General features: G+C 43.7%; 1 protein-coding gene across 6 annotated transcripts; it reads right to left on the reverse strand.

Annotated features, from left to right (window-relative positions):
- Positions 1 to 3,074: 3,074 nt before the first annotated feature.
- LOC121592529 (voltage-dependent calcium channel subunit alpha-2/delta-3) lies at positions 3,075 to 24,014 on the reverse strand. 6 transcript variants are annotated; one of them, XM_041914035.1, is made up of 21 exons: positions 22,921 to 24,014; positions 22,743 to 22,824; positions 22,243 to 22,347; positions 17,439 to 18,548; positions 17,226 to 17,366; positions 15,682 to 15,765; positions 15,035 to 15,091; positions 13,308 to 13,388; positions 13,165 to 13,239; positions 12,976 to 13,080; positions 12,809 to 12,880; positions 12,523 to 12,725; positions 12,294 to 12,442; positions 10,989 to 11,030; positions 9,438 to 9,537; positions 8,652 to 8,690; positions 8,222 to 8,332; positions 7,488 to 8,146; positions 6,012 to 6,216; positions 5,736 to 5,937; positions 3,075 to 5,667 (listed from the first exon to the last, which is right to left on the reverse strand). In XM_041914035.1, the coding sequence occupies exons 1-21, from the start codon at positions 23,037 to 23,039 to the stop codon at positions 5,536 to 5,538; spliced, it is 3,873 nt and encodes a 1,290-aa protein (XP_041769969.1). In that variant the 5' UTR covers positions 23,040 to 24,014; the 3' UTR covers positions 3,075 to 5,535. The 6 variants fall into 6 exon arrangements, with proteins under 6 accessions (XP_041769969.1, XP_041769972.1, XP_041769971.1 ...); XM_041914038.1 differs by lacking the exon at positions 15,035 to 15,091; XM_041914037.1 differs by lacking the exon at positions 10,989 to 11,030.
- Between the last annotated feature and the right edge of the window lie 1,991 nt (positions 24,015 to 26,005).

The raw sequence follows: 26,005 nt of genomic DNA on the forward strand, positions 1-26,005 counted from the left end.
GCATGACAAATGCTGGCTGAAACAATATCATCTCAGCGTCACGAGCTCTACTGCGAAGATCTGAGGCGAGCCTCAAACAGTTGGTGCGACCATCGCATGCTTGGTGACTTTTTGTGCAACCAACTCTTTGTCAGTCACTTGGTCGTGACATTTTCTGTCGGTAATCATCGCTATGGTCATAGGAGATATAGGGTGCTTGCCACTGGTTTCAAGAAACATAATGAGTAAGTTTTCTTGCTCTGTTTGACCCGACGAATGATCAAACAGACAGAGCGAGATAGCATGCTCATTTTGTTGCTAGAGCGCACGCGCCAAGTATATTCCAAGAATGTCGCGATTATCGCCGACAACAATGTCGTGACCAAGTGAGTGACCAAAAGTTGGGTGCTAAACTAAACGTCACCAAGCATGTGATTGATTCTTCAACTGTTTGAGTATAGTCACTGATCATCTCAGTTGTGTACGTGATCTGATTTGAGCTTCGTTTCAGTCATGAGTGTTGATGACAGAAACAGTGGCATTTGGCAGCACTGTTCACAGCCAGAAAAAAATCAAGATTATGCTTGCGCCGGCATTAAGTTAAGCTTGTCAGTCAGAGTATCGCGTTGGACTCAAGTATTCACATGTCGTGTTCTGCATATCATGACGCACTTTTATTGACTATCAGCAATGAGCATCAAGCTACCATGGATATGTTAATTGTTTTCGTTGGTGAAAATCTCGTGATACTCATGACATTTTGCAGCACTGGCCGTGTGTCTGTCTGCTATTCAACGTGGCGCTAGAGGTGCAATGCAGGACTCGTGGGTGGAGACTTCAGGAATCATCTTCTATAAGTCATCCCAGATCCTGGCATACGCTGATGATATAGACATCATTGCTCTGCAATCTGCAGCAGGGATCAAGCAGGCGGCGGCGAACCTCGGACTGCAGACAAACGAGGCAAAGGCCAAACTGATGGTGGCAACATCAGCGAACCTACCAATAACAAATCCAAAACTACGTAGGCAAGTCGTACAGATAGGTGAACGTACTTTTGAAGTCGTCCCAGAATTCACCTCTGTCGGTTCAAGGGTCAGTTTCGGCAATAGCATGGTAGTTGAGTTGCGAGTAAGGACGCTGGCTGCCAACTGTTCATCCTACAGTCTGAGATAGCAGTTCACCTCAAAGAACTTGACGCGACGGACGAAGCTGGGATTATATAGTACTTATATAGTACCGATACTCACATACGCCTCTGAGATATGGACACTGTTCAAATTTTGAAGAAACCCTCTTGGCCGCGTTTGAGGGGAATATGCTCAGAAGGATATTTGGCCCCGTATGTGGGGAAGGACGATGGAGGAGCCGTAATAACGACGAGCTATACGAGATGTACGGCGACCTCACTGCCGTGCAGCGTATCAAGCTCGGCGTGGTAGGTCTTAATTGAGGTGGCAAGATATCGTGGAGGCGTCCGCCTGTAAGGCCGGGATAACGGATTGTCAGACGAAGGCGTAAGCGGTTTCGCACATTACTGACTCCAGGCTAGGACTGCAAACCGTTTGTAGCCCCGGGTAAGTAAGTCAATGATGTTGTAGTTGAAAAATTTTGACCCGAATTGAACAGACAAAGCATACATTTAAACAACGTCCAAACCCAATTCAAATCAGGAGCTTATGACGACCCATTGACCTATAACCGAATCGAACCTATATCCGGTCTGGTACTGATAGTAAACCCATACCGTTCCTGAAGCCAATCACGAACTCATACTGGTCCTGGAACTGATATTTACCTCTTACCGGTCCTGGAACCAATAATGAACTCATCACGGTCCTGGAAGCGTTACAGGATTTCCCACGATTTATTGGTTGGTTCTCATCAATTTTTGGTGGATTCCGATATTTTTGGTGCGTTCTTACGATTTTTTGGCCGTTTTCCAGAATTTTTTGGTCCAATTATATTGATATCCAATCGGTAAAAACCAATAAATTATGGGAACGAACCAAAAATCTATGGGATACGATCAAAAAATCCTGGGAACGTACCAAAAAATCATGGGAACTAAATTTAATAAATCGTGGGAAACCTTGTATTGGACTCATACCGGTCCCAGTACTGATCTTGAACCTATACCGGTCCCGTATCCGATCACGAACCCTTGGTATTCCTTTGGACGGTCTGACAAATCACAATATGACTAGAATATTTTCACGAACGAAATTGTAACCCTGCTGATCCGATCTCTCGATTTATGACCATTTATGAACATCAATAAATTAATAAACAAAAAAGATAATAATCCAACAAATACTAGTGATCCTCTAACACATCGTCCACGAGCAATAAGGCGCAGTTTTTTTTTGTGTTTATCACAGATTTATTTTATTACCAAAAAATTGCATTTGAAAAAAACCGAACCGAAATGGATTTTCTTTTATGATGATTTCCCGCCCAACCAACACGCGCGAGCAAAAGTGTTCTTTAGTTGTTGTTTTCTTGTTCTCGTTTTTACTAGTTTTGTTTTTTTCTTTCACGTTCTGCTGCCAATAGATGTGTGTGTGTGTTTGTTTGTGGTATTTGTTGTTTGTTCAGTGTCATTTTGTCAAGTGTGATTTTGTATTTTAAGTTGTTTCCTTTTATGTGTTCATTTTCTTTTTCTTTTAAGCTATTATGATAGCAGTATGGGAACATTTCATTATTTTTTTTGTTCTAAACGTTCTTTTATCTCTTTCACTCTCTTTCTTTACTATACAACACATTCTGCGTGTATGTGTGTATGTCTGGATTTGTCGTGTGTAAGTTTTGTGTGGGGAGAAATTTGTGTATATGTGTGTCTTTGAGAGAAAAATGCAATTAACTTTGCTTTCTGCGGTAGCAGCAGAGGAGTTGGTTGGTTCGATTGGTTCTCCCACACCGCAATACGCTCGACAAAACTAGGAAACAATATCAAATGTTGATGGATTTTTTGTTTTGTTTGGATTCACTAAGCTAGCCGTCTGCTTGCGACCTTCCTAATGCCGGGTCCTCTAGCCGGTGATCTTCGATCTGCATTGCGATAGTAATAGCGGACATTGTAAAGAGTTTTCTTGTTTGTTGTTTTTTTTTGTTAATTTTTTGTTTGTTGTTCTGATGACCAACTTTTTTGTTTTAATTTCATTTACCATATCACTTTCCCAATATGGTTATCCTAGTGCCATTTGCTACTATCAAAAAGAATCAGCTTCAACATCGCTCTTTTATACGCTCTTTTATCTTTTCTTTACGTTATCAACAGTCAAAGCAAATTTTTCCTCTTTCTTTCTTTTCTGTTTTTCCGCCTCTTGTTCGGTTTGGTGATTAGTTTACAATTGCTAAGAAAACAAACCAAACACTCCCTTCTTACTGGTACAACCTCCTGCATGGCTTTGTCTAGGCAAAAAGGATAATGTATTAACGGATACTTTTGGTATCCTTCTGCGTCTGTTTCTTTGTTTGTATTCATTTTCCTTCGCATTAGCACCTCCTCCACCTCACAACAACTTGGAGAGGTAGGCTCTCTTACGTAGGCATGGTTCAATAGGCTGACGGGCAAAACAGGCTCACGGGCAAGGAAAGCATTACCCCTGCCTGGTTTCTTTTTATGTTTAGTAAATGTAGCTCGTTTATGGCACGAAGATGGCGTACGTTCTTCGCATGGTTGTGTGTGTGTGTGTTCGATTTTACAATTATTTACGGTAAATGCTTTCGTTACGCACAAAATTGCAGGCGAATGGCGGATGAGGAAGGCAGAGGAAAACAGATAGTGACACTGTACACGTGGGGAGCCAACAACCGCCGCCGGGTCAGTCCCGTCTCCGGGGCGGGAAAGTTCGCTTCTGCTGGAGTATGCGAGCATGAAAAGCGATTGTTACTGTAGTTGAATAAAATTCTTCACTAGAAATAACGTAAAAAAGTGTGACCGCTATGCTGCTCTCTGCCCTTTCCGTTCCGTGTGGGCCGGGCAGACACAGGAGCGGGTTGTTCGGCATGTTTTTGTTGTTGGTATGCTTCAAGTAGATAAATTGTAAGTATTTATGGTAAGTAGTATTAATAGCAAATTCGTAACTAGATATATTCAACTCCGCTGTTCGCCCTGTCGACGGTTCGATGCGATCGTAATGGAGCGCGTGGGATCGATCCGGTGCCCATCAATTATGCAGCCATAAAACCACTTAGTAACCGAACGGCGGACTAGTAGTAAGGAATGGAGAGCAATAAAAACAATCTCAACAACTAACTGAATCAAGACCTCTGTTTAACAAATTCTATTCTCATGATCTATCTGATTTTCTACCTCGCTCTTTCGCCACCTTACATCTAGCAGTAATAACAGAATGGATAAAGCAATCGTCGTGTCACGAATCGTTCGTTAGAAAGTGATAAGAAACTGTGCTGTGACATTTCGTATAGGAATCGTTACAAAGAGCAAACGTGTGGCGCCATTTTTGGTCAAAATGGTAGCACAAACCTGTTTATCCTGCAATAGTAAATTGTTGTATGATTTTTGTTTTTCGTGAGTTCACCTCTCATTTGTTTCTACAAGTTCTGTGTTCTCTGTAACAATGAGTTTTGCCCCATTCGCTGTCCCGTTTTCGAGTACTGTTGCCTGCGATTTGTAGAAAGAGAAAAGCAAAACGGATTACGACAAAAATTCAATGCCTGTCGTGTGTGTGTGTGTTTGTTGTTTTTAACCTTATATGTAGTTTTACATCTCTTTTCTTTTCGTTTCGATTCTACATTTTGATCCGGTTTTAAAGGGGTTTCCTTGTGGGTATGGGTGTTTTCGCTTGGTTTTGAGTTTCTTTTTTACTAAAGTACATTCTTGGTTCAATGAACGGGAGCGCGCCGAAACCAACAAACCGGGAACCACCGGCTTCCTTCTGCAGCTTTAATAAATTCTTTGGCTAACTGTCCTTTCGATAGTTTCACAACAAAATCTCTTCGTGTTTTTTCCCTAAAATGGTAACATAAATGATTTAAACCGATTGGTTGCGACTATGCATTGTGCTATAAAGTTGTTCACGCTCAAACGATTTTCTCTACCCGAGTGTGTTACACGATCACGAAAGAATAGATTATAAATTGTCATGAGGACATCGACATCTTGCCGTTAAGTGTACTCGAAACGAAAACTGTACTAACAAATTGACACTAGAGCAGCTACTAACGATGAGTTCGTATAACAGTTGATAGTATAAAAGTTGGAATGAATAGATTGAAACTAGAGTAAACCACTAATAAAATCCCAAGGAATGTAACACACAATCTTCCATAAACAGAACAATCAACCCATTCTCCTCGCATATCCTCACAATAATGTCTCTCCCTTCCCAACCCTACAACCACGTTCCCGTTTGCTGGTTTGTCGCCTGACCCGTTGATTTGTTTTTTTTTTTGTAGTATGCGGTTCTTCCTGTATACGAATTGCTTCACCCGGTCGCTCCGTCGCTACACCGTCTGTACGGTGGAAAGGAAACCCGAACCGGGAAAAAGGGAACGCTATTGGGCAGTACGCGCTCACGAATACGCGTCTCAGAGGTAAGCGAAGAGGGCGCCGGCAGTGTACCGCCGCCCGATGCACTGGCCGAACGCTAGCAGGGCAAGCAGCAAAGCAACATTTAGCCTCGGTATGCTACCGTCACCGCACAGCTCAATCACACTTTCCTGCAAATGAAGCAATGGAGAATTAGTTTTTCAACTCCCAACCAACCCCGCCCAACACCGCTACTTACATTCGCGTGCTTGTTGATGCAGGTGAGCGGCCTTCGGCGTGGCAGCGGATCGCTCCGGGCTTTGTGGCAGGCGAGCGAAGCATTGTAATCGTGCTCCACCGGCCACGTCGATAGCTGTGGCACGTGGGTGGGCAGTGGGCAGAGCGTGTCCAGCACGAGCAGCAGCAGATTGCTGGACGGAATCGGCAGCACCACGTAGGGACTGCGAATAAATAGGACAGGAGTACAGGTGAGCCTGGCTGTTGCTGTGGCTAAAGACCGGGCGTTACTACATACCGTTCGCACTGATGGGCCTCCTTCGTGTACACCGACGGATCGACGTCCATGTTCAGCTCGTACAGCGTGATCACGTGATCGCACGGCTCGGGACGGGTACGGTTGATCAGCACCTTGTTAAACTCGGGCTCCTTGTACCGGTTCAGCGTTGGATCGTCGAGATCGCCTAGCTCGGGCACCACGTCATACGCTCCGGTGTCGTACACTGCGTAGAAATAAATAAAAAACGAAACATCATGAGCGGCTGCACATCACCATCACTGCAAAATGTCACTGTCAATGTCAATAATAAAATAAATAAATCAATAAAACAATCTGACCGAAACAAAATCCATGTCAGCGTCACGTACTCATTTCATGATGTCCAGACGTAATATTCAAAACGTTTGGTGTGGCCAATACATGCTTCATGACATTTTTGCGACCATCGCTTGGTCAATCACTATGTCATGACTTTTTTTTACTGTGATCAGTTCTGCAAAATTATACTGACATAGTCATGACAAATTCCAGCTGAAGCAAAATCAGCGTCACGAGCTCTATTGTGATGATCAGAGGTTAAACTCAAACAGTTTGTGACATTTGGTGCAACCAACTCTTTGTCAGTCACTTGGTCAGTCGCGACATTTTGTGTCGGTGATCAATGCGATGGTCATGTAATATATGCGGTGTCTGCGAGTGGTTCCAAGAGACATAATAAACATATTTTCTCGCACTATTTGACCCAACTGACAATCCAAGAGACAGTGTGAGAAAGCATGCTTATTTTGTTGCTTGGGACCACACGTCAAAATATTCCAAGAATGTTCGTGATTGTTTTCTTCTTCTTTGGCACAACAACCGCTGTCGGTCAAGGCCTGCCAGTACCCACTAGTGAAGTGAGCTTGGCTTTCAGTGACTTATTGTTACCATAGCAGGATAGTCAATTCTACGTATGGCGGCGCGGTCTATTTGGGGATTGAACCCATCACGGGCATGTTGTTACGTCGTACGAGTTGACGACTGCACCACCAGACCAGCCCCAATTATCGTGATTATCACCGATAGAAAATGTCATGACCAAGTGAGAGACCAAGAGTTGGGTGCTTATCAAAATGTCACCAAGCATGTGATTGATCTTCCAACTGTTTGAGTCTCATCTCTGATCATCTCAGTTGTGTACGTGAGTTGATTTGAGCTTGATTTGAGATGAGTGTTGGTGACTGAAACAGTGGCATTTAACAGTGGCAGTACTGTTCACAGCCAGAAAAAATCATGATTATGCTTGCGCCAGCATATAATTCAGCTTAGAGTTTCACGTTTGACTCAGGCACTCGCATGTCGTGCCGACATGTCATGACGCACTTTCATTGAGTATCAGCAATGAGCATCAAGCTACCACGGATATGTTCAGTGTTTTCGTTGGTGAACATCTCGTGACGCTCATGACATTTCTCAGCACTGCATATCACACCTCACTTCACCGGTAACACTTACTTTCATCGTACGCCCGTGCCAGGCTGAGAAACAGCTGCATCACCACCCACACCAGGTACGAGAACGTGTTGGTCAGCAGCCACCAGAGCAATCGCAGCGGCGTCTGCAGTACCGTGCCGAGATTGATCGAACCCTTCGCCATGAAGCACACCGCCTGGTAGTCGTACACGGTCACATTGCGAAAGATGCTGTCGTCCAGCAGGCGCTGCATGAAGGCGGGCTTCACCTCGCCGAAGAAGGCGCCCGTCTCCTGCAGCTGCTCGCTGATGACCACGAACCCGTTGTTGTCGATCACGTAGCACTGGTAGTCGCCGGTGAAGCAGGTCTTCTCGCACCGCGGATCCCCGTGGCCGCACTGGCTGGTAATGTTCTTGAACAGCGTGTACAGCGCCGAGTGGTGAAACTGGAAGCCGACCACCGCGACCGGCGCTTCGCGCGCCCCGTCCGCGTGGAAAATCGCATGGCTGGCGGTAACGAGCGTGTCGTTCCGATTGCCCGCATCGAACGGTACCGAGTAGACGAAGCTGTTCCGGTCGCTATCGTCCTTGCCGTTCTCACCGTCCGCACCCTTCCGGTTGCGGTTGCTGTAGTACAGCTCTACCGCCCGCTTGTACCACACCTCGTCGATCGCTCGGTTGTGCGTTTCGCTAAAATCGGGTCTGAAACATAACAAGGGGGAATAATAGATTATTAGTCATATTTTTGATATGGGTGAGAATGACACCGTTTCTTACTCGGCTTGTTTCGATTCGTCAGCCCCGGTGGCGTACTCCTGCCATCGCGTTAGCCCTGAGTGCGTTGCCAGAAAGGAGACGGTGATGCCAAAGCGCTGCTTAAACTCGTTCCTACAAGGAGGGAAAATGACATATTAATATTCTGGTAAAAACATAACCAAAAAAGGCTACCAAAGACTGTTTTGCATATGTGAAGTATATCCTCTGAAAGTAGTTACACGTTTTACGATGCTTATTAGAAATTTTAAATTATGTTTACATGTTTTTTTAAGTCAACCAATTGTCAACACTATTTTTCTAATAAGCAACGCAAATTTTTAATTACAAACTGCTTGCAAATCCCAGTAAAAATCATCTCCATAATGTATCATCTTCTCTTTGCTCGCAGCCTGCATACTATACTGCCTTTCAATCTGATCCCTTAAATTACCTTGGCAGCAAACCCATCAATACAGCGATAGGACTTGGACTGTTCCGTTCGAACGTTAAATGAAGGCAATTGTACAAGAAAGGGTATGTGTGGCAGAAGCAGGGATGGATGGGGTGTTTTGTTGTTTATATATATATATATATATATATATATATATATATATATATATATATATATATATATATATATATATATATATATATATATATATATATATATATATATATATATATATATATATATATATATATATATATATATATATATATATATATATATATATATATACATATATATATTCGATAGCAGCAAGAGAAGCATCCGGTGCATCAAATAGTAATAATTAGTAGCGACAAATGGGGATGAAAATAAGGATGAATATTTTTGATTTGATTTGTTTGTACACACAACGAGCATATACATTATTTTACCCAACAATCGTAGCGGAAATGGTTTCGTTTTGTTACGGGGGAATGATTAATGTTAGTGCAGATGAGAGAAATGTTCAAAAGTAAACGAGGAAAATGGGAGGAAAAAAGAATTTGTGCGTTAATATGTTATATATTTGGTGTTGGTTTTTATTACACTGTGTAATAAAGTAAGCAATAAATACTTTAAAACAAAAATACTAAATCAAATGACGCTTTCGACAGAGCGAAAAGAAAAACAGAAGCAAAAATAAAACAACACAAAAGTATCATTAAAAAAGGATATCTAAATACAGTTGGCTGTAAGCTGTACAACCGAAAACGCAAGATAAATAATGACAATGCTTCCAACACTTACCCTTTCTCGTCCTTGTTTCCGCCGCTCCCGCTAACGTTCTTGGAGAACCATTCCGTTACCTTTGCGTCGTAGACGAGCGCTTGCATCAAACCGCGATCGCCTGTAGAACGAGAAATGGGAAAAGTGGCCCAGTGTGAACATTGGCAAACAGCAAACAAGGTCGCAAACGGCGTCAAAGTGAAATAAAACTTTAATTTAAAACAAAAAAACACACATATACACATACGGATAAAGGCTATAGTGGGGAAAGGTCTATATAAAATTGTGTGACTCAGTGACTCAGTAAAAGAACGGAACGGAAGATCGAAAGTGCAGTGAAGTGAATTATCAAAACAAATGAAAAAAAAAAAAAAAAAACACAAGAACTCAATAAAACCAAAACTTCTCCACTGCTGCATGTGCTTTGTGTGAACTGTACAGGGTGCGTTCGAGTAGAGGTGGAAAACAAAACTGACAATGGTGCGCTCACTCACTCACACAAAATGCACAAACGTTCAAAAAAGGATCAGAACAGAGAAAGAACGCGACAGCGGAAGGAGTGGAAAACGGTGAAAAGAGGTAGATGCAGATACAGCTTTTAGGTAAGAAAAACAAGGTGATTTAAAAAAAACACATCTAGTTCGGTGGTGAGGTTGGACTACTGTACATCACATCACAACAAGGTGCTTTTCACGAGGGCGTGTGTCGTGGAGAGTGCCGTAGAAAACGTGTGCTGCTAACTATCATTCCACAACTTTGGCAACGACCTCCCTAGCGAAGGCGACAAGGTACGGTAGTGTAAACGAGACGGTGCAACAAGAGTTAAAGTGTGTGTGTGTGTCTTTGGTGAAGGTGGAAGGTGAAACTACGGAACACAGCGGGAACAACGGGAACATTACAACTATCAAGAGAAGTGGTGCACGGTTCTAGAATCACTAGTGAAAGGACCCGGATAGACGGCATGCTAGAAAAACACATCGAAATCTATCGATTGCATTTGGATTAGATAAGAAGGGTGTGTGTGCAAGTGTTATTTCGTTTAATTTGTCATTGGCAAATGCATTGCATTATTTATTTAATTTATTTTCACTATTGAAGGACACACCGATGATGGAGGCGCCTTGTACTTTGTAGGAAAGTTCTTCAACCCAACATAATTTTTAAACAATTTTGCAATGCACCAAAATCAGGAATGTTAAGATAATTTGTTATTAAATTGTATCTAATGTCTCTGATAAATTGCGAAAAGATTTTTATAGTTCTTTAGAATACCCTAACAGTAATATAACTAATAGGAAAAAAAACGCTAAAAAATATGTAATTCATTCTTCAAACCTATCCTAACCAGAAGGAAGATCTAATACGTGACAAACTATCATCAAAACAGATCAAAATAACTCCAGAAATGCCGGAGGAGTGTTTAAAAATAGTGGCTGACAGTGTTTCTAAACTGATTGCATGATTGTTAGGGGAGCTTGGGTGTACAATACGTGTGTGAATAAATGCTTGTGAATTCGTGCTTTTCAACTCAGGTTCCAGGCTCAAGGTGGCATCGAGCTCGGTTTTACTCACAGTAATAATAGTCCTTATCTGGCAATTTGCCCGTTATATTAGCTGCACACGGGGTTTTACGGTCGACGATAGTAGTGACGCAAAAAAAGATAATATGTTTGAATATGTTGGAACCATTAGCAAAGAACAGTTGGCAGTACATCACAGCACAGTTAAAACGATGGCAACAATCGACACAGTGCATCGAAACGAAAGACAGAGCGAGAGAAAGAGAGAGAGAGGTGGATTGAGGTGTGCGTATACCAACGTGGTGAGTGTAAGTACACAATTCAGACAGAAAGATGTCGAGTAGGTGCAAACAACACACACAGGCACACAGAAGAAAGGACAACACGGATGCACAGAAAAGGCGAACGGCATTCGAAACAGATGACACAGTTAGACGAGTGAGGAGCATTGGCGCACGAGATGTACGTTTTACAGGTCGCACGATCGCACGATCGGGCAGAAGCAGGTAGAAGATGGTGGATGGTTTTGTTTGGTTGTTTGCAACGACAGAGGCACAGTAGTAGAATGGCACACACACACACACATCGAGTGCGGTTGCGAAGGAAACCGACGGATGATGGCGGATGATGATTGTTGGTGGTTTTGGTAAGTAGAGGCGTCACGAGTTCCATTGAAACCGTGAATCGGAAACGTGAAGAGGTGTGTGGAAAGAGAGAAGAGAAAAGAACCGAGAAAAAAAGAAAGAAAGAAAGCACAATTTAATATTACACAGTTTTTGAGAGCGCATAACAGAAGGGATGACGTGGAGTTCACCCAAGATGAATGGAAGGCATCAAATTACTTCTAAACGATTCTAAGAAGGGATATGGAAACATCGCTTTGACATAGAATTACTGAACACGGAATGAATGAATGCGTTATGCGGAAAATGTGACAATGTTCAGTTAAAATTGAACGATGAATGTCTTCTCAGGTTGGACTTTAACACAAATATAAAACAGTGAATGAAACGAAACAGCGACTACATGGGACCACATGAAGGACCCATGAGAGAGAGAGAGAGAGAGAGAGAGAGAGAGAGAGAGAGCGAACGGAGCGAAACCAAACGTAAACCTATCAACGAAAATAGACAGATATACAGAGAGAGAGAGAGAAAAAAAAGAAGAAAAAAAACACAACCAGCCGGCAGAAATGAAACACTGAAAACTGACATCGATTCCGAAATGGGCTAGAAACGACAGAGCAGAGAGCGCGACGCCCGAAGCGCGACGCCCGAAATCACAACCACCAAGCAATAGATGTGGATGCGATCAACACAGAAAACATGGCAGCACAAGCACACACACACACACTTACAGAACATGGCATGTTCCGGTGGGGGCGGTGTGCGGTTTGACGGCCACTTCCAGCCACCGAGCTTCATGCGCTCGAGGAAATGCTTCAGCTCCAGCTCCGGCGTGGCGAACGTTTCGTTCGGGTGTTCGTTTAAATATTTACAGTACACCCTGTGGAAGAGGGGGCAAAGCAAAGAGCCATTAGTAACTTGAAAGATTCTGCCGAACCTCACGAGACGACTGCTACTTACCAATCCGGATGGATTTTCCAATTGTTGCCGGTGAAGAAGCTGGCCACGTTGCTGCCTTTCGCGTGAATACGGTGGATCTCGTCCTCCGTGCGTATCTGCAGCCGATTGAGTCCGTACGTCTCGGGATACGTGACCACCAGCGTGAACGGGGTGTTCTTGATCGGTGTCCAGTAGTACTGGCGCTTCGTACGCGATACCCGTTTCTGTGGACAGTTTTCGAGGGAGACCATTTAGTTTTAGACTGCCAACATTGAGGGTTGGAAGTACATATGGGAAATTTACATACCATCTCATCAAAGTGGTACTTCACCCGTATCCACTTGGCTCCAGTCGACTGATTAATGATAGATTCACGCATCTGTAGCAAAAATACAACCAGGATAGTGTTATTTGTTAGATTTTTTAATTGAAAATAAATAATGAATTTCAAAAACATAATGTTATGATACTCACGTTAAGCAGTTGGTTGTTAAACTCTCGTGGCCCTTGGTCGTCATCGGTCAACTCGACCTCGATCATGTCGACCGTGTTGTAGGCTGGCTTGAGAATATCTTGAAACTGAAAGCGATTGAACATATAGCATGTTTATTTACTTTCCAGCTGTTTCGGGTAACGCCGCAATGTACCAAATGCGATACTTACAACTGGACGGAAGTCAGGATGCGTGAGGATGTAGCCATTGTTGGTAACAATGAAGGCGTATCCATTTACACCAAGCTGACAGAAGACGAAAAAATAGGCATTTATTTCAACTTTGTACTCAATATCGCATCGTTCGTACGTACCAGGTGAGGTTTAAGGTATTTTTTAATTTCCGCTATTGGCACATCGGCTCCAGCCACACCGAGTATGTTGGCCACCCGCGTCTGCGTGGGATTCAGAACAAAGTGAGTTTAGCATTTGCAACATTACATTGTTTTAGTACTTTTGTTGTTGTTGTTGCTCAGAATATACTAGCACGGTTCTACTACATTCTACACTCTTCAGATGTTCAAAAAGAGGGACTACGTGTTTACTGCTGGTAAAAAAAAAACCACGAACGATGAACGATGTAATGAATACTTTAACTGTTATTGTTTTTTTAAAGTGAAGAAAAAACTCTATAAATCGAGTGCTATGAAAATTGTAAACAAAACCCAAACGTTTCAAAAATGGTAATAAAAACTGTTCTACATGTGAGATTGAATTCTATGATAAAATTGAACCGTAACGTAACACGCATGACAAAAAGGGATGAGGGGAATGATATTGCTGACAGTTGTGTTATTTATATGAAAAAGATGAATAAGAAACAGAAATAAAAGATAAAAACAGCTAAGTGCATAATATGAATAACTAAGAACTATGAACGCAACAAAACTAATCGTAACAAATATTGAAAATTTATTAAGTTTCATTGTAAAGTAAAAAATAAAACCTTGCATCAAGATAGCGGCAAAAAGTAACCACTTGTGCTATATCGCGTCATTTAATTGTAGCTTTTAGACGCGCGAGTAGATGGCGCTTTAATCTATTAGCATTAGATTAAAATTGATGTGTATACTCCAATGATACTACTGATGATTTATTAACTAAAAATAACCTAATAGCACTTCAACAGCATACTAAACAATAATGAGTGTACACTAGTGTGAGTCGAAGATCGTCCAGTCCACAAACTGCTGGCAATGGTGGGGCAGTTCGGAAGGGGTGTTGTCGGTCTGGAAAAAAACGGACAGGATCGGGACGAAAGGACAAACTCATTCTCAACGCTTTACCTCTAGTAACGGTCAAACTTTACGCACGCTTTCACGCACACGCACACATACAGAATAGAAACGCAGCACGCAGGCATGAAACGACATGATCACTGAAAACTACTCAAAGATTATAATGTTAAACCATACCTATAGCTATAACTTGTTAGAGCTTCAACCGTTTTCCCACTAGGTGGTTAATGTTTAGTACAACCGTTTTAGAACATTACTCTTTTTTAATGCAGCAGGTTCGTAGTTTATTGCTCTATGCGTATGGATTTAGTCAACGTCAACTCCAGTAACCGTTTAAAACTGTAACTAAGGTTCTGTTCGATTATACAGTACTAAAGTATCTAGGTGTGAAGAAAACAACGTGACTATACTCTCTAGCGAATACACACTAGACTAACAGTTCGCTGCAACTGCAACGGCAGTACGCTAGACAGGTGGAATGTATAGATTAAGTAGATATATAAGTACAAATTACTCGCAGTACTGTCTGCGCTTATGATCCTAGTAAAACTGCTTTCAAACAACGCAACTAGGGATATTTCAAATGTAAGAATGTATGTAAGAAGTAACAAGGGATGGAACCTCAAATCAACTATACGGGTTGGATCTGCATACTGCCAACTGGTAACACTCATTAACGTATCCGATATACAACTCGCTCTTTCTCTCTGTCTCTGCAAATCTCTAGAGTTTGCACGTACAATACAGTGAACTAGTTGTGTGTGTGTTTGACTGTAGCTACAGAGAAGCCTATCGGTAAGTACCTCGCGAGTGATCGTCACCCAGTATGCCTCGTTCATCAGTATATCTTCGGTGATGTTCTTCACGTGTAGGGGTTGGGTTAACATTCAATGAGTAAGGTTAGTATATCCAGAGCGATACACCATCATCCCAGCGACAACGAGTTCGATTTGGGTGGACAAATAACGTTAAGCGACGGTGGGTTATGTACGCAATAGACCCCATAGATTCATCGTTCGAGTGTGAGAAGTAAAAAGGCACAGAAAAATCATTAAAGGTAAACGTCATAATATTACAATAAGTGAATTAAAGTAAGGAACCCAACAAAATGTTGCACGAAAAGAAGCACAAACAAGAGCAATCAAAGGTGGTGTAACTGTAAAGAAAGGCTTGGAAACTGATTATTAAACAAAAGACGAGAAAATGTGGATGGAACGAAGCAAAAAGTGGATGGCATAATAAGCAAAAAGTGATTTAAATTGTAAAATTCGATCAGAAGCGATCAGAAGAAGGGAATCAAGTTGATTCCCTGCCTCAACCAAACGGCGGGAATGGATGATTATCTTCTGGATGTGAGTATAGTTTACCTTTCCTGTTCATAGATGACATCTATGTAACATTACCTGCAATCAAATCTAGACTGTTGCTTACTTGACGATACTACACTTACCGCATTCTCTCGGCGATCAAACACCGGCACCGAGACGGTCGTCATGAAGTTGTACTTCTGAGTGTTCGAGTACGGGTCCTGGTTCTGAAAAAGTACGCATACGAAACAATCTTTAAAATACAGAAACAGAGCTAAATGGCGGTGTAATAAAAAGAATATAAGAAGGAAAATCCCTAAATTTCCGCTAGAGGGCTCTGGACACCTAGTTCTTAGTACAATTTACCGATTTTATTTATATAACTATTTATTTATTCATTATTGTTCAACGGATACAGTTTCCAAAAGAACACTCCTAACACTTACTCCTACAACTAACAAAGCTTAACCAAACTAACCCTAATCTGACCTAGTAATTGACCCAAGTCAGATTTTAAAACAATCTACACTGAGAGGTTGATGTCAAAATGTTGGTAGTTTTTGTTGAAGCTCCTACACATGTCTGTAATGGGTTCGTAATCTGCATAACGTGATCTTGAGCGGGGTAAGCGAAAGAAATGACCAGTTCGAATACTTCTTTCAGGTGCATTGATGTCCAGGTTCCCCAGTAAAGATGGAGCATCAATCTCACCTCGTACAATTTTTGCCACAATTGAACATTGGGCTGCTTCACGTCTTTTCTCCAATGCATAGTAGCAAGCATCTTGAATGATAATCTGGCATCTCACCACGCCAACGAAGATGTCGAAGAGCTAAACGAGTAAAACGTCTATGAACAGATTCAATTTTATCAATCCATACAAGAGAACTTGGATCCCTAGTAACGCTATTGAATTCGAGTATAGGTCTAACGATCGCAGCATACATAGCCTTTAAACACATAGGGTCAGTAAATTCATTTGCTTGTCTGATTACGAAACCTAGCATCTTATTAGCATTGTTCACAGGTTACAGGAAGGTTCACAGGAAGGTTAGTTTATGATCGAGCAGGGTGCCGAGATCGCAGACTTTGCACCGTCTTTCTAACACTTTTCCACAGATTTTATAGTCATATTTTAATGGACATAATTTACGAGTAAAACTAATACAGTAACAATTGTCTATCGAGAGCATGTCATATTATTGCGAACACACAACTTATAGAAACAGTTTACAGACATCTGAAGACAATGGCAAGCTTCTAAACTGTTGATTACTTTATAAATTTTAATATCGTCAGCATAGCACAGCATTTGGGAGTTAATGGCTTGCTGAAGAGAGTCATTAATAAATTAAATAAATAAAAGCGGCCCTAGGTTGCTATCTTGGGGGCACTGGAAGTACTTGCAAAACTATTAGAGAAAGTAACATTGTACGTACGGCCTATGAGGTAAGACCTGAACCACTGTATAAAGTCAACACCAATTCCTAACCACTTAAATTTGTTTAGCAGCAGAGATTAACGCGGGCGAATGCTGCTTTAAAATCCGTATAAATCACGTCTGAATGGAGACCGGAGTCCATTCCTTTAAAACATTCAGATGTGACCTAGTCCAGGGTTGGTCGACCTCCTAGGTACTATGACCTAAGCATCAATCAGCAATAAATTAAGCTCCAACACTACTCACCATGCGTTGCTTCATGATCATGCGCCGATGTTGCTCTTCCGGCGAGTAGAAAAGCACCCGATTTTTGCGATAATCGATGAAGCGTTCCTTCTGCTCGGCTCGCTCCTTAATCTCCCATAGCCAGTCGGTCATTTTGGGATCCTAAAAGTAAGCAAACAAACATGGAAACACTGCGCGTTGGAAGCTTTAGGCGATCTCTCTCCACAGGCCTACCTCAACGTCCGCATATATCTCCGACCAAACCACCGGATGTTCGCGCTTGTTCAGCACCAGCGGTCGCGCAATGACCGGTATATAGTTCAGCACTTCCTCCCGCACCTCCGCCATCGTACTGAGATGCACGTAATAACCCTGATTGCGACACGCCATCTCCTTGATCTCCTTCACGTCCGCCACCTCGCGCCCGATCAGGTACGTAAACACGCGCACCGGTATGAACGGAAGCTCCTTCCAATTAAACTGCTCGAACACCTCGTCGAAGCTGTATGGAACACCATCCGAGACCAACATGATCGCTTGGTTGCACCGGGCCCCGTTGCGGGTTTCCCGGAACTGTTCCAGCAGCTCGAACGCCCTCGTGAGGGCGGCTGAAACGTTAGCGATCTCATTGGTCTCTATGTTGTCCATACCGAGCTTCAGCTCGCGAATGTTGCCCATGTTGGCCTGCACGAGCGTGTCGCGAAAGCACGGCACCACTTCCGCCACCTCTTCCGAGAAGGTGAAAATGTTGACGTAGTCGTTCGGTCCGAGCGTGTCGAGGATGTTCGAGACGACGTGCTTGGCAATGTCCTTCCGCTGGCCCGTCATCGAGCCGGAGCTGTCCACGAGGATCAGCATGTCCTTCGGGCTGTTAGCCGCCTCGATGTACCAGGAGCGCAGCCGGCAGTCGTACAGGTCGACCGGGTCCTGTTCCCACTTGGTCGCCGGGAACTGGCGCAGGAAGCCGCTCGAGCTGCCAAAGTACTGCCACGTCAGCGTCGGGTCGCCGATGTAGTTGTTGTAGAAGATGGAGTCGAGCGCCTCGGACCACTTGATCGCCTTGATCACCTCGGTCGCCCGGTCGTACACGTTCGTCGGCACGTGCACCGAGCTGACCGTCGTGTTGACGGCCTCGTTGAAGAAGTGGCGCTTCTTCGTCAGCACGATCTCCTTCGGCGGTATCGGCGTGGTAATGTCGGCCGGGTCCTCGTCGATCATCGGGATCGGCGTGGTGATGATTTCGCCCGGCTCGATCATCTGCTTCGCGTTGTAGTACTGGAAGCTTTGGTTCACCGGCTCCTCGTCGAACGATATGGCAGTGTTCTCTGCCGTATCCATGATGCGCTACGGTCGGGGAAAGGTGAATACAAGGTGGACAATTAGTGATTACTGGAGTGAATCAGTTTGTTATAATTATTTAAAAAAAAAGTAGATATGAATACACAAAAAAACGCTTTCAATAGGTAATATATACAAGTACTTTGGCCCTTAATTACTGACGATTGTAACGCTCCGATAACCATTATAACGAGGGAATATGACTGTAAGCGAACTGTGGGTGTAATTGGCAGCAACCCAATCGAATATAGCTGTGAATTAGTTTTTCCAAACAAAAAATATGCTTCAATTCCATTTTCATATGCTGTTCATTTCTCTAAATTCCTTGCTGGCCACTGATCTTTATTGCAATTTCTTAGCGCTTGTCACATTTGCAGCACCCCTCTTAGGAACGCTTTCTCGGGCGAATGATGAACTGTGCCACCGTGCACAGCACCTGTCGATTCTTCGCCCTGCCCGTCGTCTTTATCTCCCAAAAGGTGCTTCCAACCCCAGGCAGATAGTTGCTCAGCTCGTCGGTAATGACATGCTCGGTCACGTTGTACACACCCTTCCGGAACGGGCACAGCGGCTTCGGGCTGACTACGGCGTAGTGCTTCGCGTACGTCGCTTCATTAGCCGCCAGCCAGGCACAGATATCGTTGTGGCTGATCGGGCCCAAAAACGTCCGACAGCTGGCCGGTTCCTGCAGGTTGTCGCACTGCTTCACCGTTATCTCCACCGACCAACCGTTGGGAAAGTCTTCGCGCAGCACCACCTCGCCGGCTGCGCTCGAGTGGGTACGGTTGTACGACCCGATGCGCATGTCGGGCATAAAGATGGGCAGCTCCTCCTGACCGGGGCACTGGCCAAACCGCTTCGGGATAACTCTTCGTGCGCCGAAACCGTTCAAAATGGATGCACCATCGAACATTCGCAGCACATCAGCTCGGGCCGGAAACGCTAACAGCAAGAGCTGAAGCAGCAGCAGCAAACTAAATGACCACGGTACGTTAGAGCGCATGCTGGCTGTTGACTGCGCGGAATGATTCGAACGAATGGTGCGAACGGCGCCGAAAGTGCCACTCTTGTGCCATGGAAAATGCGGCGCAGCACCGGAAGCAGTGGTTTAAGCGCCTTTTAATATGCAATTAAATGCTATTTTGGTTATAATTACGCACGGAAAGGGAGGGTTTAGAACAAAAATCAAGAAATTTTCTGTAAAAAAACGTCGTTGAGGGGGAATGTTCTTTTTAATTTATAAAATTCGAGTCTTCTTAAAAGTCATTGTTTATCTATTAAGATTTCACATTGAAATACTATTGAGAAGCATTCATTTGATGTTTTAACTGTTGTTTTTAGCCTCATTTTTGCAATTAAGTTTTTTGTAGCAATTAATTTTAATACTAGATATTTACCACATTTGCAGGGCTCATTCTTTTTTAATTTGATGGCTTTAGATATATTTCTTTAAATCATTTTTGTATTTTTTACATAAGTTCGTCTTGCTGAATTTTACTAATAGGGGGAAGCATGTAAAGCCGGTCACTTCTGATAATTAAAGAATAGAAGTAATTATGATGTATTTCAATAAAGCAACATCTAAGTAAAATGATGAACAAGTATTTGAGAATTATTCTTGCATCATATCTGTCAATTTTGAGGTCAATAGGTCAATTTTGTGAACAAATTTAAATCGTGCACCTGCAAGTGAACACACAGCTGTTCAATAAACGACATTTAGAGCATAGCAAAATTATGAAAATTTAAAAAACAAGTGTTTTCTCATTGACGAACACCCTAACGGGGGTATGAGGGGCACAGAAGATTCATGATTTATTGCTATTCTGCTATTAATTGTTATGTGACATGTAACAGCAAATTATCTACTCACTAATCTACTAATAGTCATGAACCATGGGCCAGTTACGTGTGCAAAGCATAGACAATTGGCAAGAAATAGAACGTTGAAGCGCCATAAATGACTGTGTTCCACGAACGGCGCTGATGAGATTTTCTCCCATATTACCGTTAGCGATCTCATTGGTCTATATGTTTAATAAATAAGTCTGTTGCAAACTGTTGCAACAGCACTCTTTCTTTCGCCCGTAGTAGTATTAAGTATTAAATAACAAGCGTTTTCTTAAGCAGTCTTATATTATTTTATTATTGCGACGCTAAAAATCAATCGCTTGACTCGGGCTACCGCGAAAGAGTGGCCTTCGGTCATTGCCTTAGCCACGCTGTTCGGGAGCCTTTGAGCGATCGGGAATATTCGGCTCGATCGGTATTGGATGCTTCCCACACTACACGTTTGTACCGCGCTCTGTCGGGAATCACGGTAGATAACACCGACAGATCGAATCTAACGTTAATAATTATTAACAAAGTCACATAAATCCGTTTAATTTATGTTAAATAAACATAAATCCAATGCATTTTGCATTTTGGTACGTTGAGATTTGAACAGAAGTTCTATATGGTTTTAACATTCTGGGCGCTGGCATTTTGCACTAGCTTTCTGCGGAGAACACAGTACAAGATAAGAGAGTCATTTACGATGCCGCTTCGACAATATGCGCTCTCTCTTTCTTCCCGCTGCAATACGCTCTGCTGAGAGTTGCTGAGAGACCAATCACAGAGAAAGAGAGCGAACAAAGTTGTGATTCCAAACCGAGCCACACAGCGCCCAGAGTGTTAAAGATCAACGTTTGAAAGCTGACTGTCGACTTGATGGAGAAAACGCCCTGAACAATGCCCTTTAGTACAATTTCCAGTCCATTCAACATCGAGATCACGGTGTTTAGCGATTCCCTAAAGTAAAATCCGAAACTTTCCTTTCCCTTAAGCCTGGAGAAACCTCATCTGCTTGGGACAATGCTTTCAGTAAAGTCTTATTTTATGCATTCTACGATTAGTTGGAAGCGGCGCTTAAAAATCTCAAAATTAAAGGCAGAGCAAACAGTCAAGGAAACTCTTTATTAAATAAACTTGTTGAACCATTTTCTAAAAGCGTAACCCATATCAGGTTTCGTCTTTTCTGTATAAAACGTTTGACTTGGTCGTACATTCCAAAACTGTTCAAAGCAAAACGGAATGATTGACGTCGTTTTGATAAAAACTTGAATGTTGACTAGCTGTACTTGTATTTGGTATAGTTTTTTTTTAACTTTTTTTGCAATTCTTAATCACTATTTCTCTATTTAAATACATTTTTAGTCAAATGTGTGCAAAAACACATAATTTCAACATTACATTTAGGTATTTTTAGAGTTTTTAGGTGTAGCAAGTCGGTTATCGTGACAATTCAAAACATGTTTGTACGTTGGATTTCACACAGTAGCGTGTATCGAATAATTGCTGTACTTCTCGTAATGGGTTTACTATCAACCTCGAAACGAATATGCATCGCCTGCAGTTAACTGAATTGTACAACTAGTACATATAGCTTTACTGTCCAGTGTCAGTCAGTATTGAAATCAATAGTCAATGATTTCCATTCGCTCTATTCGCAAGCCCTTCTTCAATTACCAGTATCATCACGTAAGCATCTGAATGGCCTTTCAGCCTTTTAGCCGGCCCATTTTTAGGCGCTCTGATGTCACCATTGTCAGTGTTCAAAATTGGTACTTTAACAAATTAAAATCAATAAGAGGTAGACTTGGTGAGAACCGTATTTTAGGGAATAATTTTTTAAGAAGCTTTTGTATTAAATCCTTACCTTCACGGCGCTCACTTTCGCATCCATCATGTACTTGAGATCCTTGGCCATCTCTTCCACGATTTTTGCTCCATTTTTGTTAACTACCTGCGCTTGTTTAAAACTCTGCGGGAGAAAGAGAGAGAGGTAATAGGGATAATGAAAACATCGTACAATGAATTATCCACACAGAAGATGTTGCTTCGGCAAACGTAGATAACGGATGAATCTAGTCCGGTGTCCGCGGTGCCACGGTACGTACACACACACAGCCTACTTGTCCTATTCGGTGTAGTAGCACGTGTGCGTGCGTCTCCACCACCGTCTCCACTCACTAAAAATCGATACGCTCAGGAGGTGTCAGATTCGGTGTCGCTCCGTCCCACTCTGGCGCTCGTCATCATCGGTATGATTGCTCATAAATTGGGAATACCCATGGCACGGATACTCCAGGCCACCAGATTCATCCCTCACCAACGTGCGAAACAGCTGACAACAACCGCGAGTCAGTTCGTACGTACCTCTTCCACCTCCTTTCTTCTCGTTATAAAATCCCCCAAATGCCACAGCTCACCGCCCAGTTTGGCCGCCCAGGCTTGGACACTGGAATGGAAAGAAAAGAACGTGCCCCGAGCACGCGGGTATTACGAGCCGCTGCGCCTACTTTACAACTCTAGCCTGGGTCTACTGCCTACTTACACGTTGTACTTGATTGTTGTCGTCGGCTCATCGGCACTGCGCGTAATCGAGATGGCAAAGAACAGCAGAAACGTGAACGCTAGTATCCCGCAGCTACTTCTGCCACCCGTGTACAACATCGTCGCCGTTGGACGCGCTCTGGTATCTCGGACGGTCCGAAATCTTGTGTTCTATGCGCACACCAGGACCAACCACAGGCCCTTTGTGCTCCGTAGCGTGCTGGTTTGTGTCTGCTGTTTGACGGCTGCTGCTACAGCGGGCGGACAGGCGTGGGGAAGGCTTTACTTTTTACTGTCCCTCGTGTAGGCTGGCAAACGGCGGGCTCAAGCTCACGGGCAGCAATACATCCGAGGATGATGGCCAGCGTTATCCAGCGACGGGGGCAACTGGCACGCACGCACAGCACCGCCGACAAACAACGAAGGAACGATGAAGTAATTTTCCAGCACACACACACACACGCATACACACACAGAAACACACACGTTTTAGTATGCTTCTTTTGGGGACTGACGTAGGAGTGGTTGGAGCTGTGTGTGAGCTACAATTTTCACTACAACTCTACCGAATTTCCAACCACAAACCAATCACACAATTAATGAACTAACTACGCATACACGCACACACACACAGGGAACTCCAAAAAAACGGGACCCCTTTGTCGGGGGGCTTGCAGGATTTTTCGCCCGTTTTTTTTTTCTTTCACTGCTACACACACCTTTCTCCCACCCCGCACGCGCACGCTCTCGCTCTTCCTAACAAAATCGTAACAGAAACAGAAACTTCCCGACCACCGCAAATACCCGCACAGCACCACTAGCAGCGACTAGCTCCGTTCGCAAACGATTCCAACGCACACTTTCCAACGCACTCGGCATTAACCATTGTCCGACCACAGTGCGAAAGAAAAACGCCACCAAGCAGCACAGCACAGGTCCGCGGAGAAAGGAAAAGGCCCCCGGTCGTTTTCAACCCGTTCAGCAGCAAACTGCAACAATGGCGTCCATCTTTTTCTTTGCCCTGGCGATGGTGAAAAGCCCAATATCGTTTCCCGTTTGTCCGTATGTGTGTGTGCGCGTGTGTGTGCGTTTGTGGAGCAGATTTGACAGCAGGCGACACACCAGAAGGAAAATCTGAAGTTTCTCGATTCTCGGTCGGTCCTGCGCACTGCTGCACTGCCAACTGCCAAAATTGACACCACGCGCCGAGGGGGAGGCGATGTGTGCTTTCCGTCGGAGAAGCTGGGGCACACGGTGAAGGAACATTGGCACATGGCGCGCAGGTAAACAATCAACACGTGGCTCGGAAAAACGGTGGCGGGAAAAAGGAGCGCGCGCGCGCACAACCCACCCGTCACAGCACGTGCACGCTTGCGGATGACAACAACGTAGCGGGGGAGGGGGGAGCCTTCGATGTTGCGTACTGCCAACAGGGAGGGGAAGGGTTCGATTCCGATGTTGTTTACATTTTGTACGACAACGCAACGTAGGGCTTGCGCAGGGTCGAATTCGGGTTAGTAGGGATGCCGAACGGTGCCAACCAGGCTGCAGGACGGCATGGATCGCGGAGAAGCGAAGGCACGGACGAATAAACTTGTTGCTGCCCCGAGCTCTGCTCGATAAGCTGCTCGATTTTGGGACATTTGAGGAAAATGCTTTTTGCTCGATTTCATTTAAATTCGTGGAGAATTGATGCAAGAAAACGGTTAACGAAAAGGACCTGAGAGCAATCCTACCCTAAAGTACGGCTATTCAAACAACGCACAGGGTAACACAGAACGTAGTAGCCACAGCAACTCTCGTCGTCAACGGCAAAACGAGTTCAAACGCTGCGTGGTTTCGTTGTGCCTTCTACCGACAAAATGCCGGTAGCGGTCCGTTTGGTGGAATTTTCGGCCGCCCTTACCCTGTTTCTGCTAGTGTCCAGTGCGGGCTTTTTGCTCTACTGTGCGGAAAAAATCATCGTCTGCACTTTGCTGCTTTCGGAGGTAAGGCGCTATATCGAACCTGCCAACTGTACAGCACAATTAATGTTTAAGTACTTTTACCTACCACTAACTCTTACAGCCCCTGATCGAACTGTTGCTGCTAATTATGGCCGGCTTTCAGTATGCGTTTCTGTGGTGTGCCGCCCAAATGTACGTCATAGTGAACTACCTTGCCGGTTGTGATACGGTCGTACCAAACGTGCTGAAATGAGCAGCAAAATCCCCTCGCACGGTTGTACAAAATTGTGATGTGTAATAAAATTTTATTTTATTTCTAAAAAAACGCTAAATTTCACTGTACGGGAAGAATTTCTCTCAGGGCCGTTTCCGAGACGCGCTTGACCGTTTCCGTCACTAGGGCGGCGAACGAATCATTTCGAAAAAACTGTAAACAAACACGTTTGCGTTGTTGCTTGGGTGAGTAAAACATTGATCATATCGCTCGGCAAAAGGACGCACCTACCAGCAAACCGATGATGACGACCGTTGGCCAAAACAGCAGGGACATGATGCGGAGTGCCATGCTCATTACGAAGTAGAACAGCGCCACGCCACAGGCGAAAAAGACCATCGACAGCATATCGACGGACTGAAGCCATTCGGTGAGCGCGGTCATGTCGAACATTTCGGCTAGGTGGTTCTGAAAGCAAAGCCACGCCAATGGCCGTTAATTTCGTTCAATGAGAGGCGCTTATCGAAACTTACCCAAACTGCAGTTTCTTCCATTTAGAATTTGGAGTTGCTTTTTTCTAAATGTAGCCGGTGAAATAAGCAAACGGCTTGCTATCAGAGTAACTGCATTAAGGACAGCAATGGTTACTGCGTTTGGTCGGCTTCACGAAACAAAGTGCATAGTCGGTTTTATCGAGGGGAGGGCGCATTCAGAACAGTTCATCCTCCAAGAATTTTTTAACCAATTTTAAAATTCTACAATCGCAGAAGGCTTTCCGGTGGTACAAAATAAGCACCAAGCATTTATCAGAAGGTGATTTTTTTCTATTTCCCAGTCCCAGAAAGGCGCAAACAGTTTATCATAACATTCTGAATTGAAAAAATCTCCTCCCATCAATCTTTATGGTATGATAATTTCAAAATTAT

This window comes from Anopheles merus, chromosome 2L (assembly GCF_017562075.2).
Source record: "Anopheles merus strain MAF chromosome 2L, AmerM5.1, whole genome shotgun sequence".
NCBI lineage: Eukaryota > Metazoa > Arthropoda > Insecta > Diptera > Culicidae > Anopheles > Anopheles merus.

Bases quoted from the DNA above. Each gene is read 5' to 3' on its own strand.
- LOC121592529 (XM_041914035.1), bottom strand. From the start codon at position 23,039: ATGTTGTACACGGGTGGCAGAAGTAGCTGCGGGATACTAGCGTTCACG. The intron at 5,938-6,011 runs GTATGTAGTAAC...ATTTATTCGCAG, and splicing joins GAGGCCCATCAGTGCGAACG to TCCCTACGTGGTGCTGCCGA. The intron at 5,668-5,735 runs GTAAGTAGCGGT...CTTCATTTGCAG, and splicing joins GCATCAACAAGCACGCGAAT to GAAAGTGTGATTGAGCTGTG.